Raw genomic sequence first — 15,763 nt, forward strand, 5'->3', positions numbered from 1 at the left:
GAACAGTCAGACTGTACAGCGTTTCCTATGAACACCGCATCAGATGATGATTGTTACTGTCCGTCCTGTAGAGGCTGGTGAGCATCCCAGAACTGCTGTCGGCCATAAAGCTGCTGTGTATGAGGTTCCAGACCACCCTGGTCACTGTGGTGGACGACCTGCGCCTGGACACTCTGCTACGCATGCTGAAGACTCCTCACTTCTCTACCAAGATGAACTCCCTCAAAGAGGTGAGAGGTCAGGGGTTACACGATGAAAGGTTAGATGTAAAACAGGAAGCCTTTGCCAAAGTTAGCAGGGCCAAGACAAACTGGCGTCGCTCTCCTTATTGTTATGCTATTGTCCATGTGGATGCTTCTTGCTATAAACGGTATGAAATGTGTTTATGTGTGTCTAGGTGACTAAGCTGATTGAGGAGAGTACTATGTCTAAGACGGTGAAGAATGCCATTGACACAGACAGACTGCTGGACTGGCTGGTAGAAAACTCTGTCCTCTCAATAGCACTGGAGGGTAAAGACAATGTTAATGTTAGCACTGGAACAACATATTTGTACTTTTATCTATCTTGACATGTGATTCCAGGTAAGAGAAAGCAGTAATAGAAGTGTGTGTGTTCTAGGTAACATAGACCAGGCCCAGTATTGTGATCGAATAAAAGGCATCATTGAATTGCTGGGCAGTAAACTGTCTCTGGACGAGCTCTCTAAGATCTGGATGATACAGGCAGGACAGTCGTCCACGGTGATTGAGAACATCCACACCATCATGGCTGCAGCTGCCGTCAAGTTCAACTTAGACCAGCTCAGCCACCTGTTTGTCCTTATACAGAAGGTCTGTATGTGTGCTTAGGAACGTCTCTGTGTGTGTGTGTGTGTTAATTTTATGCTCAGGCAAATGCTGGTAGATTTAGATATTGGCGGTTAAGAATGTCTTTCACCAGCCACGTTGGGGGGGGGGTCAATTTGCAGGCTCTGCACTGCAAGCATTACCTTCCCATTTGTTAATAAAAATAAGAGTCAGAAGTCAACTATGAGCATATGTGAGTTTTCTAACTATTTCTGCTGTTTTGTTTCATAGCTGCTAATCACAAAGAAATACAAATCCTACATATCACTTCGCGCAGCAACAGCTTTACGCACTGTGAGTGAAGTGCTGATAGATACATTTTTGGAGGCGCTGGCACAGGCATAAAAGTTGGTTTTAATTAATTCAAGTCTGCAAAGTGAGACTTTAGCCAAGAAATAACAGGACATTTACATTGTTTTGTTCACAAGCTTGGTTGTTTTTCAATGTTCGTTTGAATCTGCTGCTTCAATTGATAGCAGACATGCTGTAGATGCTGTCTACTACTAGTCACATCCCAAATCTCACACAGACACAAGTGACATGATTTGAGTGGCCCTGTTACCACGGTAACCTCCTGCCCTTATAGGGGAAGCGGGAAAATGTTTTCATTTGATATTTTGGGTAAAAGACTGGTCACACTTGTTTTAGAAAAATTACAAAGCGTGGTTGTTAAAAAAAATGTAATTATAACAAACATATTTTGGCTGGTAAAAGAAATCTGAGTGGCTGGTAGATTTTTTTTTTCTCTTTCATCTACCTGCCACCATAGCTGGTGGAACAAAAAGTAAATTTTAGGCCCTGAATATGTGTGCGTGTGTTCCAGAGCTGGGAGGTAGAGAGTGACCGTGTGAGGCAGAAGCTGCTCAGTCTGATTGGGAGGATCGGTAGAGAGGCCCGCTCTGAGGCCACCACGGGGAAGGTGCTGGAGGTGCTGTGGGAGTTAGCCCACCTGCCAACCCTGCCCACCTCCCTGGTACAGCAGGCGTCTGAGGAACACCTGGCCATCCTTACTGACGCATACGCTGTGAAGGAGACTGTCAAACGCTGCTACATCATCAAATGTATAGAAGACATCAAGAAGGTGAGAAACACACACACTTTCTGTTTCTCTGTAGGTTGAAGCGCTTTGTCACTCACAGCCTTTGAATATCAATGTACGTTTCTTTACACGCACGCACACGTCCTGAATAAGCCAGTTTATGTTTGTAGACTCAGACTGAGGAGGAGGGTAAAACCAGCGACATTCAGAGCTCGTTTCTTACTGGCTCCTGGGGCAAGAAGAAAGCCAAAGAGAACTCATTGGCCAAAGTAAGAGAAGCCCCTCCACTTCCAACTCTACTGACCAGTCAGCATTCACCTACAATCTTCTCAATGCTACACACCAACCAATTCTGGAGGAGTGCTGGATCACGGGGGGATTTGATTGGTCACTGAAGGATTGCTAGACTTGATTTTAATGCTGCGTTCATAACCAAGTGGGAAAGTGGAAATTACAAGTTGTGAACTCGTAAATACCAGTTGGATGCGTTCACGTGCTTTGAACTCGTTGAGAAACACAAATTGGCTAATGGCCAACAAGCTGCGTCAACCATTAACTAAAAGTGCAGCTATCATGCTTGTAAACAATTTATAGGGTTCAATAACCATATTTATAGATTGCTGTTGTTGTTGCATTTAACTGCCCACAATGCTGTTATCGAGAGAATTTCCTTAGTTGTCAGAGGTCAGCATGTGGAAGTCGTAGCTCAGGGATGATAGACGAGTTTCCCACTAGTAATTACCAGTTGGAGGGGCATTCAAGTAGATTTTTCCTAGGTGTATGTGGTAAATTCCACCTTCCCACTTGGTTAAGGACGCAGGGTAACATGAGATGTTTCAGTACTATATCAGGTGTCTAATTTTCTGTGGAATGGGCCAGTCTTCATTTGAGGTTATAAGGCGTGTGTGTGTTGGGGGGAAGTCCAGGTGTATAAGTCAAGGGGTGAGGTATTGATTGGATAAGGTTTGTGTTTGGGCATCAAGGTGTGGGGTGGCTCTGGTGTTCTGTGTCATGTGATTGGATGAGCTGAAGGAATCTGACGGTACTGCTCATCTAGTGTGTGTGTGTGCAGTCTTCACAGCAGGGCAGCCCCCAAGCGGTCTGGGTGGTTCCAGCTCTGCGGCAGCTCCATGAGATCACACGTTCCTTCATCAAACAGACCTACCAGAAACAGGACAAGGTACACACACACACACACACATTACCCCTGCAAGAGAGACCTTCTCCAAGATGGCAGCAGTCGACAGCATTAAAAGTACATGAACACATTACTTAACACATTTTAAAATGAACAGACACATCTTCATAGCACATGTGCTTCCCCAGCAGAGCATCATCCAGGACTTGAAGAAGAACTTTGAGATTGTCAAATTGATCACAGGATCTTTGGTGGTCTGTCATCGACTGGCTGTGTCTGCAGCTGGGAGCAATGGACTGGCCGGACACACACTCGTAGATGGACGATACACCTACCAGGAGGTACTGCAGCGTGTCTGTGTGATTTGCTTTGATGGGTTGATGAATGTAGAGCTTTGGTAGGAGTTTGTGGCTGAGATTAGGGCTGTGACGATACCAGTATTGCAATATTTTTTCCATGGCAAAAAAGAACACCAAGCAGACCACTCTTTGGTCCTTAAAAAAAAATGTTGTATGGCCTCCTGATTGGTGCAATGTTCTAAGGCACTGATTCGCAGTGTTGCAGCATCACTACAGCCTGGGGTTCGATCCGGCCAAGAATGGCAAAATTTGCCCAGCGTCGTCCGGGTTAGGGGAGGGTTTTCCGGCGGGCTTTACTTGGCTCATCGCGCTCTAGCGACTCCTTGTGGCGGGCCGGGCGCCTACAGGCTGACTTCAGTTGTCAGTTGAACGGTGTTTCCTCCACACATTGGTGTAGCTGGCTTCCGGGTTAAGTGAGCGAGTGTTAAGAAGCGTGGCTCGGTGGGTCATGTTTCGTAGGACGCATGACTCGACTTTCACCTCTTCCAGGCCCGTTGGGAATTTGCAGCGTTGAGACAAGATCGTAATCATGAAATTGGGGAGAAAAAAATAATAATCTGCTGTATAGTGTGATATAGCTTGGAAAATATGTGACTGGATGACAACATGATGTTTGTTTCCAACATTAGGGCTGTTTTTCTAAAGACGTTGAATCCGCTTTCGTGTTTTGTCTCCTTGTCACGATACTCGTATCGTTCTGGCCCTAGTTGAGATGATGAACTGAGGATTTTGACCTCTGAGATTTTGACATTTTAATGTCACAAGTACAGCAAAAGGCCTTTCTTGCAAGTTCTAAACCAAACAATGCAATAATCAAAAACAATGTATTACTAGAAAAAAAGCACACGAGAAATAATAAATATGAAATACACTTTTAATTAAGTAAGCATACTATAGACAGGAAATATTTAAAAATTCAGATCCAATACCATATTTACATGTGCAGTGATACTGGACTGAAGGAGGTAGATATGTACAGGGGTAAGGGGACTAGGCAACAGGATATAAGAAACGGAGTCGTAGCAGCAGCTTGCATGTGAGTGCGTGTGTAGAGTCAGTATAAATGTATATGCATATTATATGTGAATGAGCAAATGATGGAGTGAATGTTTGTGTGTAGGGCCCTGTGAGTGTGCATAGAGACAAATATAAAAGAGAACGTCAAAGGTCAACTCTGTCCGTTTAGCCATTTTAGCTATTTATCAGTTGTATTGCTTGGGGATAGAAGCTGTTCAAGAGCCTGTTGTGATACTTGATCCAACGGTATCTCTTGCTGTGCGGCAACAGAGAAAATAGTCTATGGCTTGGGTGGTTGTGGTCTTTGATGATTTTCCGGGCCTTCTTTTCACACCGATATAGAGGTCCTGGATGGCAGGGAGCTCGGACCCAGTGATGTACTGAGCTGTCCGCACAACCCTCTGTAGCGCTATGCGATCGAGGGCGGTGCTATTGCTATACCAAGCAGTGATGCAGCCAGTCAATATGCTCTCAATGGTACAGCTGTAGATTGTTTTTAAGGATTTGAGGGCCCACTCCAAACCTTTTCAACCTCCTGAGGGGGAAGAGGCACTGTCGCACCATCTTCAAGACTGTGTGTGTGTTTGGACCATTTGAAGTCTAGTGGTTTCGGCAACGAGGAACTTGAAGTTGTCTACCTGCTCCACTGCCACCCTGTGGATGTGGATGGGGGCGTCCGTGCCCCCCGTTTTCTCTAGTCCACGATCAGCTCCTTGGTCTTGCGTTGAGGGAGAGATTGTTGCTCTGACCTTCACCCTGTAGGCTGACTCATTGTCGCCGGTGTTGAGTCGTGCGTGGCCACACAGTCATGGGTGAACAAGGAGTACAGAAGGGGACTAAGCACACATCCCCGTGGGGCCCCTCTGTTAAGGGTCAGCCTGGTGGAGGTGATGTTGCCTACCCTCACCACCTCGGGTCGGCCCGTCAGGAATTCCAGGATCCAGTTGCAGAGGGAGGTGTTCAGACCCAGAGTCCTAATCTTGGTGACAAGCATGTAGGGGATAATGGTGTTGAATGCTGAGCTGTAGTCAATGAACAGCATTCTCACATAGGTATTCTTCTTATCTCAGTGGGTGAGGGTAGTGTGGAGACCAATTGAGATTGTTGGGATGGTATGCAAATTTGAGTGGCTAGGATGGTGCCGTTAATGTGTGCCATAACCAGCCTCTCAAAGAACTTAATGATTACAGAAGTGAGTGCTTCAGGGTGGTAATCATTGTGTCATGAAGCCTTAGAGTTACTCGGAACAGTGATGATTGTGGTTTGAAGTACATGCTAGCCTCTGACTCTTTCTCCCTCCCCTCCTCAGTATCTAGACGGCCACCTGAGGTTCCTGGCCTTCTTCCTCCAGGAGGCCAGCCTCTACCTGGTCTGGAACAGAGCCAAAGAACTATGGGATTGCCTGGTCTCTGGGCCCGAAGTCTGCGAGCTGGACAGAGAGGTACCTACACATGTTACATAGTCCTCTCTCGCTGTGTGTGTGAGAATTTAAAAAAACAAATAATACAAAGAACTTGTGCTGTTTGGTTTGCCTAATATAAGGAATTAGAAATGATTTATACTTTTACCTTTGATACTAAAGTATATTTTAGGAATTACATTTACTTTTGATACATAAGTATATTTAAAACAAAATACTTTTTTACCTTTACTCTAGTTGGATTTTACTGGGTGACTTTTACTTAAGTCATTTTCTGTTAAGGTATCTTTACTTGTACTCAACTATGACATTTGTACTTTTTCTATCACTGACTTTACCTGTGTGTGTAGATGTGTTTTGAGTGGTTCACTAAGGGCCAGCATGATCTGGAGAGTGATGTTCAGCAGCAGCTCTTCAAAGAGAAGATCCTCAAATTGGAGCCCTACGAGATTACTATGAATGGTGAGATACATTGTGTGTGTGTGTGTCTTTTTTTTAAACATTTTTGATGGCAGCCCACTCATTGACATCAAGTGCATTTGGAGTATTTAGACCCCTTCACTTTTTCCAAGTTTTGTTTAATCAATTCTAAAATGGATTAAATTAACAATTTTCCTCATCAATCTACACACAATACCCCATAATGACAAAGCAAAAACAGTTTTTTTTTTTTTGAAATGTTTGCATATTTATTACAAATAAAATACGGAACCTTATTTGCGTAAGTATTCAGACCCTTTGCTAGTAGACTCCAAATTGAGCTCAGGTGCATCCTGTCTAAATAAGGTCCTACAGTTGACAGTGCATGTCAGAGCAGAAACCAACCAACCAATGACCTCAGACTGGGGCGAAGGTTCACCTTCCAACAGGACAATGACACTAAGAACACAGTCAAGACAACGCAGGAGTGACTTTAGGACAAGTCTGAATGTCCCTGATCCGATCAAACATATCTGGAGAGACCTGAAAATAGCTGTGTAGCGACGCTCCCCATCCAATCTGACAGAGCTTGAGAGGATCTGCGAAGAAGTATGGGAGAAACTCCCTAAATACAGGTTTGAGAAGACTCAAGGCTGTAATCTTTGTCAGTTTCTTCAATAAAGTACTGATTTAAAGGGTCTGAATACTTATGTTTACAAACATTTCTTAAAAACGGTTTTTGCTTTGTCATTATGGGGTATTGTGTGTAGATTGAGGACAACCAACAATGAAATCCATTTTACAATAAGGTTGTAACCTAACAAAATGTGGAAAAGGTCAAGGGGTCTGAATACTTTCCGAATGCACTGCATGTAGATCTTACATAGTGGCTTTAACCAGGGTTTTATTTGGGATTTTTCAGGCTTCAATCTGTTCAAGACCTTTTTTGAGAACGTCAACCTGTGTGACCATCGCTTGAAACGCCAGGGGACTCAACTGGTGAGTCAGTACACGCACGCACAGTCTTGTTTTACTAACATTGTGGGGGCACAATTGATTCCCATTCAAAATCCTATTTTCCCTAACCCTTACCCTAAGATTAACCCCAAAACTTAATCCTAACCCTAATTCTAGAAATAGCCTTTTTCCTTATGAGGATTGCCAAAATGGCCCCAGTTGGTTGCATTTGTTTTGGTTCCCATAAGTATAGTTATATTTGTCTACACACCGCCCTTTTTAGGTCATTACACAAAATTAGTGCCTTATGCGTCCATTTGATATTTTAATTTGAAATTGTGCTCCAATATAGAATTTTAAAAGCCTGTTATATTCAGATAAGTGCCCTTTTTAATATAGACCACAATTCAATAAATCTGGCTTTGAATGTGAATAAAGTGTTTTGTAGTGGAAAACTGAGTTGGTCGAGCATAACACATCAACCTTGTTAACCATATATAGACAGGCTAGAAATGTTTTACAAATGTATTTTTCTTTGTGAAGCTTGCATTCAATTGCCTGTTGCACAAAACAAGCTTTCATTCCTTCTGTCATAAAAGAATGTATGGATTTTAAGATGAAATCATCAGACCTGTTATGGTCAAATCTGACTTTATTTGGCACTTAAAGTTATATTGCCACTTTTGGGGCGACCTGACAAAATTGACATAGAAATTTGAGATAAAGATCTGTCAGAAGTTTCATTTTAGCTTTTTTTTTTTTAACTTTCGGTTGTGTACACCAGCTTCAAACAGCTGAAAATGCAGTATTTTGGTTATGGAAAATATATTTTTTAGATGGTACAATGAATCTCTACACTATACTTGCTTGTTTTGTCACTAACTGCAATTAAGCAAACTACTAGAATTTTAGAACCCAGGAAATGGCAGAGCGATATCTGCATTGTGCACCTTTTTTAATAGGCATTAATGATACTTACTATAGTCCAGGTATACCCAAACTGGGAATACGTGCAATGCCGTTGGGGGTACGCCAAATAAAAATGTGATTCACATTTTAATTTTTTTTTTTTTTCTCATTTTCAAACAGTACATTTATATGTTCCAATGGGACTATACATTTGGGTGAGGTTTTTTTCTCTCGCCTGAGTAGCCTCGTTTCACTGGCAAAAATAAAATGAAACCATCTAGTGTTCAGCGAAGTAATACAATGTCAAATAATTAACATCCAATCACATTAACTGTTACTCTCTCGCAGGAAACCTTCACTCTTGCGCAGACATTTAGAAACAAAACATGACAATTAGAAAAATAAGCCACAGGAGTTTTTTGAGCGAGAATAAAGACGACTTTCGAGTAGTAAGACATGTATAAAAGCAACAGATGCCATTAATAAGACGGGCTAGAAGTGTCTTATATGGTGAGCTACCGAGTGGCTAGGACAGGCAAGCCCCATACTATTGTGGAGGACTTAATTCTTCCTGCTCCCGCGGATATGGCTAGGACAATCCTGGGGGAAAAGGACCAAAACTATACAGACACTACCTCCATCAAACAACATTGTTTCACGACTCATCAGTGATGTGGCAGGAGATGTTTTAAAACAATTACTGCTTTGCATACAAGCCAGTGAATAATTATATGATTTACAGCTGGATGAGTCAACAGACGTGTGTAACGTGTGCAGGGAGTGAGTGTTTTTTAATAAATAAATAATACAAAACAAGAAACGAGAACAACGCACATACATGAAACTGAAACAATGACTGCTGGGGAAGGAACCAAAGGGAGTGACATTTTTAGGGCAGGTAATCAAGGAGTGGATGGAGTCCAGGTCAGTGTCATAATGCAATGATGCGCTTAACGATGGTGACGTGTGCGCCATAACGAGCAGCCCGTTGACCTAGAGGCTGGGGAGGGCGCACATGTGACAATGTGGCGGGCCTGGCCCAGCTACTGGTATATGTCCATTATGTTTATGGGGGGTCAATTAAGGAAGACATCCTCTTCTGGAAACCAGGACAACAGGAGAGGATATTTTTTAAAGTACTGGACAGCTTTGTGACATCAAATGGACTTTGGTGGTCAAGGTGTGTTGTATCTGTACTGATGGCGCAAAAGCCATAGTGGAGGGGTAATGCGCGTGCAAGCATTTTCTCCCGGCACCACTTGGGTACACTGCAGCATCCACCGAGAGGCTCTTGCTGCCAAGGGAATGCCTGACAGCTTGAAAGATGTTTTGGACACTACAGTGAAAATGGTTAGCTTTGTTAAAGCAAGTCCCCTGCACTCTCGTGTATTTTCTGCACTATAGTCTATTTGTTTTTATTGTAAAAAAAACATTTATGTTGAACATGTATGTGCTCTATATAACAATGTTAAAGTTAGGCGAAATCTATTTTCTTCAAGTTACACATCTCAAAAGGCACTGACATGGTGAAACGACCCCTTTTTATGAACTAATTTGATTCATGATATGTCTAGACAGTCGTTCATCTCCATATCAGTATTGAGACATATTTTCAGAGCTGGAAAGTAATTTATGGACTCTAACAATCTGACCAGTTTCTGTCAATTTATTCAGCATATGAGGCTAACACTATCCTGACCGTTAGGATTAATGCACCTGTGGGACCTAAACACCCCAACCCTTTTTATCATTTCGGTCCTGTGTGTGTAGTGTGTGGAGCGGCTGGACCTGTCTGGGATGGACTTTATCTGGCGCATCGCCATGGAAACGCCTGACGAGGAGATTGCTAACGAGGCCATCCAGCTCATCATCACCTACAGCTACACCAACCTCAACCCAAAGATGAAAAAGGTGTGTGTGTGTGTGTGTGTGTGTGTGTGTGTGTGTGTGTAGGGTTTGATGAAGGATTACTTGAGAAAGGTAATCAGTTACTGATTTAGAGATTACATGACAGTAAAAGTAATTAGTAATATAATCCATTGGAATGAGTAACGCATTCTGATTACTTTTGGATTACTTGGTTAGCCAGCATCTGCCACATCAGTTTATGCTGCAGACTGATGAGTGACCTCTCTGCCCACCTATCTCCCCTCTTGCCCACCCAGCTCACCAGCATCTTTGGGCAATTGCTGGCTCAGATGCCTGTTGCATCTTCTTGATGACATGGCACAACTGCTAAAAAGTCTGCTTCACTGTCAAGTTGCAGGGAAAGCAGACCTAACTCTTGTTCTTTGATTGTGCAGTTCTAGGCCTACTGCACCCAGCCACCAAGCAGATAGTGCTCAGTAAAGGAGGAAATGAGCGTTTGAATGTCTTGCCCACCTTTAACAGAACAGTCTGGAACCATAAAGTAGACATATGTAACGGATCCAAGAGATCTGATTATTTCATGAGTTGGATGATCAATTGTGCAAATATTCTGAAATTAGACTATTCTCAGTTTGCAAAAACACATAGATCTGTGTGCCAAAGCTGACAGGTATATTTCAGTGTAGTTTCACTTGAAACTAGAGGGTTAGCTGTGCAAGCAGCGGATTTGTCGTGTGTGTCATCCCAGGGCTTAGGAAGTGAACAAACAGGGTGGAGCTGTGTTAACTAATCTAAAGTGTCCTTTTGACAGAAAGATCCTGATAAAATGGGGGATCATTTAGTTCTCAGTAAAGCGGGGGTCTGATGTTTTCTGGTTTAAAGAAAGGTTCTGTAGAGACAACCAAGGAAAGTAATTTGGCAGTTTTGGAGATTTTAAATAGATTCAAACAGAAAGGAGAAGTATCCATTTCCACTAAAAGGTGACTTTACACTCAGCACAACTCTCAAAAACCTGCAATTTCTATTGCAGCAAACATCTTGATATTAGAGGAAGTAATAAGTTGTTTTTAAGAATATAACTAATTTGATTACGCCATATTTATTTTAAGCAATCTGTGCCGATAGTTACTTCATTTTTGTAATCCGATTACATAATCCCTGTTACATGAGGTCCGTTAGTACCCAAACCTGTGTGTGTGTGTGTGTGTGTGTGTGGTGTGTGTGTGTGTGGGGGGGGGGGGGGTCATGGTTACCATCTCTGCTATTGACTCTGAAATCAAATTTTATTTGTCACATACACATGGTTAGCAGATGTTACTGCAAGTGTAGCGAAATGCTTGTGCGTCTAGTTCCGACCGTGCAGTAATATATAACAAGTAATCTAACCTAACAATTTCACAACTGCCTTATACACACAAGTGTAAAGGAATGAATAAGAATATGTACATAACATTTATGAATGAGTGATGGGCGAACGGCATAGGCAAGATGCGGTAGATGGTATAGAGTACAGTATATATACTGAGATGAGTAATGTAGGGTATGTAAACATTATATAAACTGGCATAGTTTAAAGTGGCTAGTGATACATTTACTACATGAATTTTTCCATTATTAAAGTGGCTAGAGATTTGTCGTCAGTATGTTGGCAGCAGCCACTCAATGTTAGTGATGGCTATTTAACAGTCTGATGGCCTTGAGATAGAAGCTGTTTTTCAGTCTCTCGGTCCCCGCTGTGTGTGTCTGTAGGATTCTGTGTCTTTACACAAGAAGTTCATTGCTGATTGTTACAAACGACTGGAGGCAGCCAGTTCAGCTCTAGGAGGCCCCACGTTGACTCATGCTGTTACCAGGGCAACCAAGATGCTGACGGCCACCGCCATGCCAACTGTTGCTACGTCGGTCCAATCACCTTCCAGGTCCACCAAACTGGTTATCATTGAGAGGCTGCTGCTATTGGCTGAGCGTTACGTCATCACTATCGAGGTAAGACCTCACACTGACCAAAATATGTAACACGGCATTTATCATTTTTGTTTAAACGTTAGACTACTTTCACCTATATGTCGTTATAAACATTTAAATTTGGGGGATGAGAGCGTGACATGGAAAGCTAGAAAAATGACTGTGTGTGTGTAGGATCTGTACTCTGTGCCTCGTACCATTCTACCTCATGGAGCGTCGTTCAACGGCCACCCTGTCTCTCTACACGTCACCTATGAGTCCACCAAAGACACCTTCACCCTGGAGGCCCACAGTAATGAAACTGTAGGCAGCATCCGATGGAAGATCGCCGAGCACCTCAGCTGTCCAGTTGACAATGTCCAAATCTTTGCCAATGACAGCGTGGTGAGTGTGTGTGTGTTATTTGTGTGTCTTGTTGACTGAACAGTGTGACAGCGTAGTAAGCCAAAGGATGGAAGTGTGTGACTGTGTATCATATGTATCTGTGTGTTTTGTGTAACTCTCCCTCTTGCTCTGTAGTTGACAATGAACCGGGACCAGAAGCTTCTGTCCCAGCTGGGGTTCAGTGATGAGCAGTCTCTGACAGTGAAGAGCTCTGGCACAGGGACACCCTCAGGTGGCAGCTCTGAATCCTCCGCCTCCGCCTCCTCCTCCAGCTCTGCGGTCTTCAACTCAGCCTACGCTATGGAACAGGTAAACCACACACAATCACTCACTGACATCTGTATACGAACACATTGAGTTCATGTTTGTCTCTGATTATGTGCTAACGGTGTGTTTGTAGGAGAAGTCCCTTCCAGGTGTTGTCATGGCGTTGGTGTGCAACGTGTTTGAGATGCTCTACCAGTTGGCCAACCTGGACGAACCCCGGTGAGTTGTGCATGAACACACACAGATCATTCAAGGACCTGGACCTGAATGTATGACGTTCTGTGTGTGTGTTCCAGGACAACCCTGCGTGTGCGTAAGCTGCTGCTGCTGATCCCAACAGACCCAGAGGTTCAGGATGCTCTAGATAACTTTGTTCCCAAAGAGTCCAGTGTATGGAGTCACCAGGTACATTTACATTAACTAGTTCTATAGCTACTAACCCTTCAGTACTATCATAATCTAACCCTGTACTAGCAACCATCAGGCCCGGTGGGTTAGTTTGGGTTGAAATGATGAGGACAGTTGAACCCCTCTGGCCAGAGCCAGGGTGATAACATGTATGCGTTTCCTGTGTGTGTCTGCTGTAGAAGACGCTGTTCACCCTGGGTCAGGGGTCAGGCTCTCGGTCTCCGTCTCTGGGTTCTAAGCAGCAGCACCAGCCCAGTGCTGCCTCCATCTTGGAATCACTCTTCAGATCCTCTGCTCCCGGGATGTCCACCTTCAGAGTCCTCTACAACCTAGAGGTACACACACACACACACACACTCCTGTACACACACACATATTTGTGCACGGACACACTTCACACACTTCGTTCTGTGACCTCTTTCTTCTCCTTTCTCAAGGTGTTGAGTTCTAAGTTGATGCCGACCTCAGATGATGAGATGGCTAAGACCAGTGTCAAGTCTTTCTGTGAGAACTTCCTGAAAGCTGGAGGTCTCAGTTTGGTGGTGAACGTGATGCAGCGAGACTCTATTCCCTCTGAGGTGGACTATGAGACCAGACAGGGAGTCTACTCCATCTGTCTACAACTGGCCAGGTACACACACACACACACACACACACACACACACACACACAGTGGCGGTTCTAGCTTGTATAGCTCCCTGGGCGAACCCCCACCCACCATTCTGCACTAACTGTCATTTTTATTCAGACATTCGGAACAACACAAATAAATAATCATAACATTTTAAAACTATATAAAATATATACAAAAATAACTCATACATATAAAAAATAAATAACAGACAAATAGAAACAAATTTGCGTTGATTTGGCACTCAAGCATCAATACATTACCCATTCCCCAACACTGTCAACCAAGAGTCAAGACTACATTACCCATCCCCCAACACTGTCAACCAAGAGTCAAGACAACCAGTTCACCTTGGTGGTGTGCAGACTGGTTTTATATTATTCTTAATGATTTCGCACAAACCAGAAAAAAATGCAACAATATGTCTGTGAAACTATATATTCACAGTATTATGAATGAATTGTAGTTTATTTGGTAGCATTTCGTAGTGTGACTGATTTGTACTAATTGCATTAATACTGTACAAAGTTAGAGGTGCGCTATTTGATAGATTCCCCCTACCTCGGGTTCCAGTGGGGAGACCTCTGGTCAACCTACTCCCGCCCCACTCCCCATCTCGTACTTCTGAGTGGGAGACCTTCCCAGGCAACTAGATTCAGGGCGCCCACTCCGACAAGGTTAATTGACCTTCAGTCCCACACGGTGACATGATATCATTGACGTGACGTGCAAATGATCGATAGAAAAACGATCGCGCAAATGTCACCATTCTGATTTTTTTTGTGTGGGCGCCTGTCCATGTCGCCTAGAACGAAACCCACCACTGCACACACGTTTAGATACGTTGTTAGAGAGGTTGAATGTGATTGGATCTTTCTTTCCCCTGCAGGTTCCTTTTGGTTGGCCAGAGTATGCCGTCGTTGCTGGATGATGATGTCATCCGAGAGGGCGACACGCTGTCTAGTCGGCCGTTCCGTAATGCGGGGCGACCGGGGAGGCAGCTGTCGCTGTGTGGAACGCCAGAGAAGAGCTCCTATAGACAGATGTCTCTGTCTGAACGCTCCTCCATCAGAGTAGAGGAGATCATCCCTGCTGCACGCGTAGCTATACAGGTACACACACACTAATGCATACCTAACACAAACATGCAACTAATACACACACATCTTACACACACACCTCTAACCATGTCTCTTCTCCATAGACAATGGAGGTGGGGGACTTCACCTCGACGTTGGCGTGCTTCATGCGTCTGACATGGGCAGCAGCCGCTGGCCGATTGGACCTCGTCGGCAGTCCACAGCCAATCAGACCTGAGCACAGCTCGCTCCTCCCACTTGGGGTCCGCACCCGTGTCAGCAGCACTGGTGAGACACACGCATACAAGGCACTGGTGGAATATATTGACACACATTTAACAACATACACATCAGCCTGAATTGTGAGCAATAAAATGGATTGTCTGTTCCGCTCTTCTCATTCTTTGGCCTTATACTGAGGATTTCTCTCTCTCTCTCCTCTCTCTTTTTACTTCTCTCTCTCGACAGGAAGTAACTGCAGCTCCAGCAGTGAGGGCGAAGCGCCACCCACAGCTCTGCATGCTGGGATATGCGTGAAGCAGCAGAGTGTTTCTATTAAAGACTGCATCATCGCTAGAGAGGCCCTGTCACTACTGGTCACCTGTCTACAGCTACGAACACAGCAGCTAGGTAACACACACACACTGTCTCTACTGGCCACATGTCTATAGCTATGGACACAGCAGCTAGGTAACACACACACTCTCTCTACTGGTCACCTGTCTACAGCTATGGACACAGCAGTTAGGTAACACACACACACTCCTGTCTCTACTGGTCTCCTGTCTACGGCTACGAACACTGCAGCTAGGTAACCCACACTGACATTTTCAAAACCTGACCCAGTCTGTAATACCTACATGTTTCACGCAGACCACCATAGTCCCTGTGCCCAAGAACACCAAGGTAACATGTCTAAATTACTATCGCCCTGTAGCACTCACATCTGTAGCCATGAAATGCTTTGAAAGGCTGGTCATTGGCTCACATCAATACTATCATCCCAGAAACCCTAGACCCACTCCAATTCACATACCGCCCCAATAGATCCAC

The 15,763-nt window shown here is 44.0% G+C and overlaps 1 protein-coding gene across 6 annotated transcripts in view; it reads left to right on the forward strand.

The window, feature by feature from the left end:
- usp24 (ubiquitin specific peptidase 24) overlaps window positions 1–15,763 on the forward strand; it is a 48,160-nt gene that overhangs the window by 12,058 nt on the left and 20,339 nt on the right. For 2 of the 6 annotated variants that reach the window (XM_024418269.2, XM_024418286.2), the window contains exons 10-30: window positions 72–230; window positions 398–512; window positions 622–833; window positions 1,672–1,929; window positions 2,058–2,156; window positions 2,960–3,067; window positions 3,214–3,366; window positions 5,711–5,842; window positions 6,172–6,283; window positions 7,164–7,240; window positions 9,878–10,018; window positions 11,726–11,962; window positions 12,116–12,325; window positions 12,461–12,634; window positions 12,726–12,811; window positions 12,889–12,997; window positions 13,180–13,335; window positions 13,438–13,631; window positions 14,521–14,743; window positions 14,836–14,998; window positions 15,179–15,340. In XM_024418269.2, the coding sequence (XP_024274037.1) occupies window positions 72–230; window positions 398–512; window positions 622–833; window positions 1,672–1,929; window positions 2,058–2,156; window positions 2,960–3,067; window positions 3,214–3,366; window positions 5,711–5,842; window positions 6,172–6,283; window positions 7,164–7,240; window positions 9,878–10,018; window positions 11,726–11,962; window positions 12,116–12,325; window positions 12,461–12,634; window positions 12,726–12,811; window positions 12,889–12,997; window positions 13,180–13,335; window positions 13,438–13,631; window positions 14,521–14,743; window positions 14,836–14,998; window positions 15,179–15,340 (3,280 nt within the window). The remainder of the gene's footprint in view (window positions 1–71; window positions 231–397; window positions 513–621; window positions 834–1,671; window positions 1,930–2,057; window positions 2,157–2,959; window positions 3,068–3,213; window positions 3,367–5,710; window positions 5,843–6,171; window positions 6,284–7,163; window positions 7,241–9,877; window positions 10,019–11,725; window positions 11,963–12,115; window positions 12,326–12,460; window positions 12,635–12,725; window positions 12,812–12,888; window positions 12,998–13,179; window positions 13,336–13,437; window positions 13,632–14,520; window positions 14,744–14,835; window positions 14,999–15,178; window positions 15,341–15,763) is intronic. The other 4 variants (XM_024418278.2, XM_024418304.2, XM_024418297.2 and 1 more) reach the window with 3 other exon arrangements.

The sequence above is a fragment of the Oncorhynchus tshawytscha genome, linkage group LG01 (genome assembly GCF_018296145.1).
Source record: "Oncorhynchus tshawytscha isolate Ot180627B linkage group LG01, Otsh_v2.0, whole genome shotgun sequence".
NCBI lineage: Eukaryota > Metazoa > Chordata > Actinopteri > Salmoniformes > Salmonidae > Oncorhynchus > Oncorhynchus tshawytscha.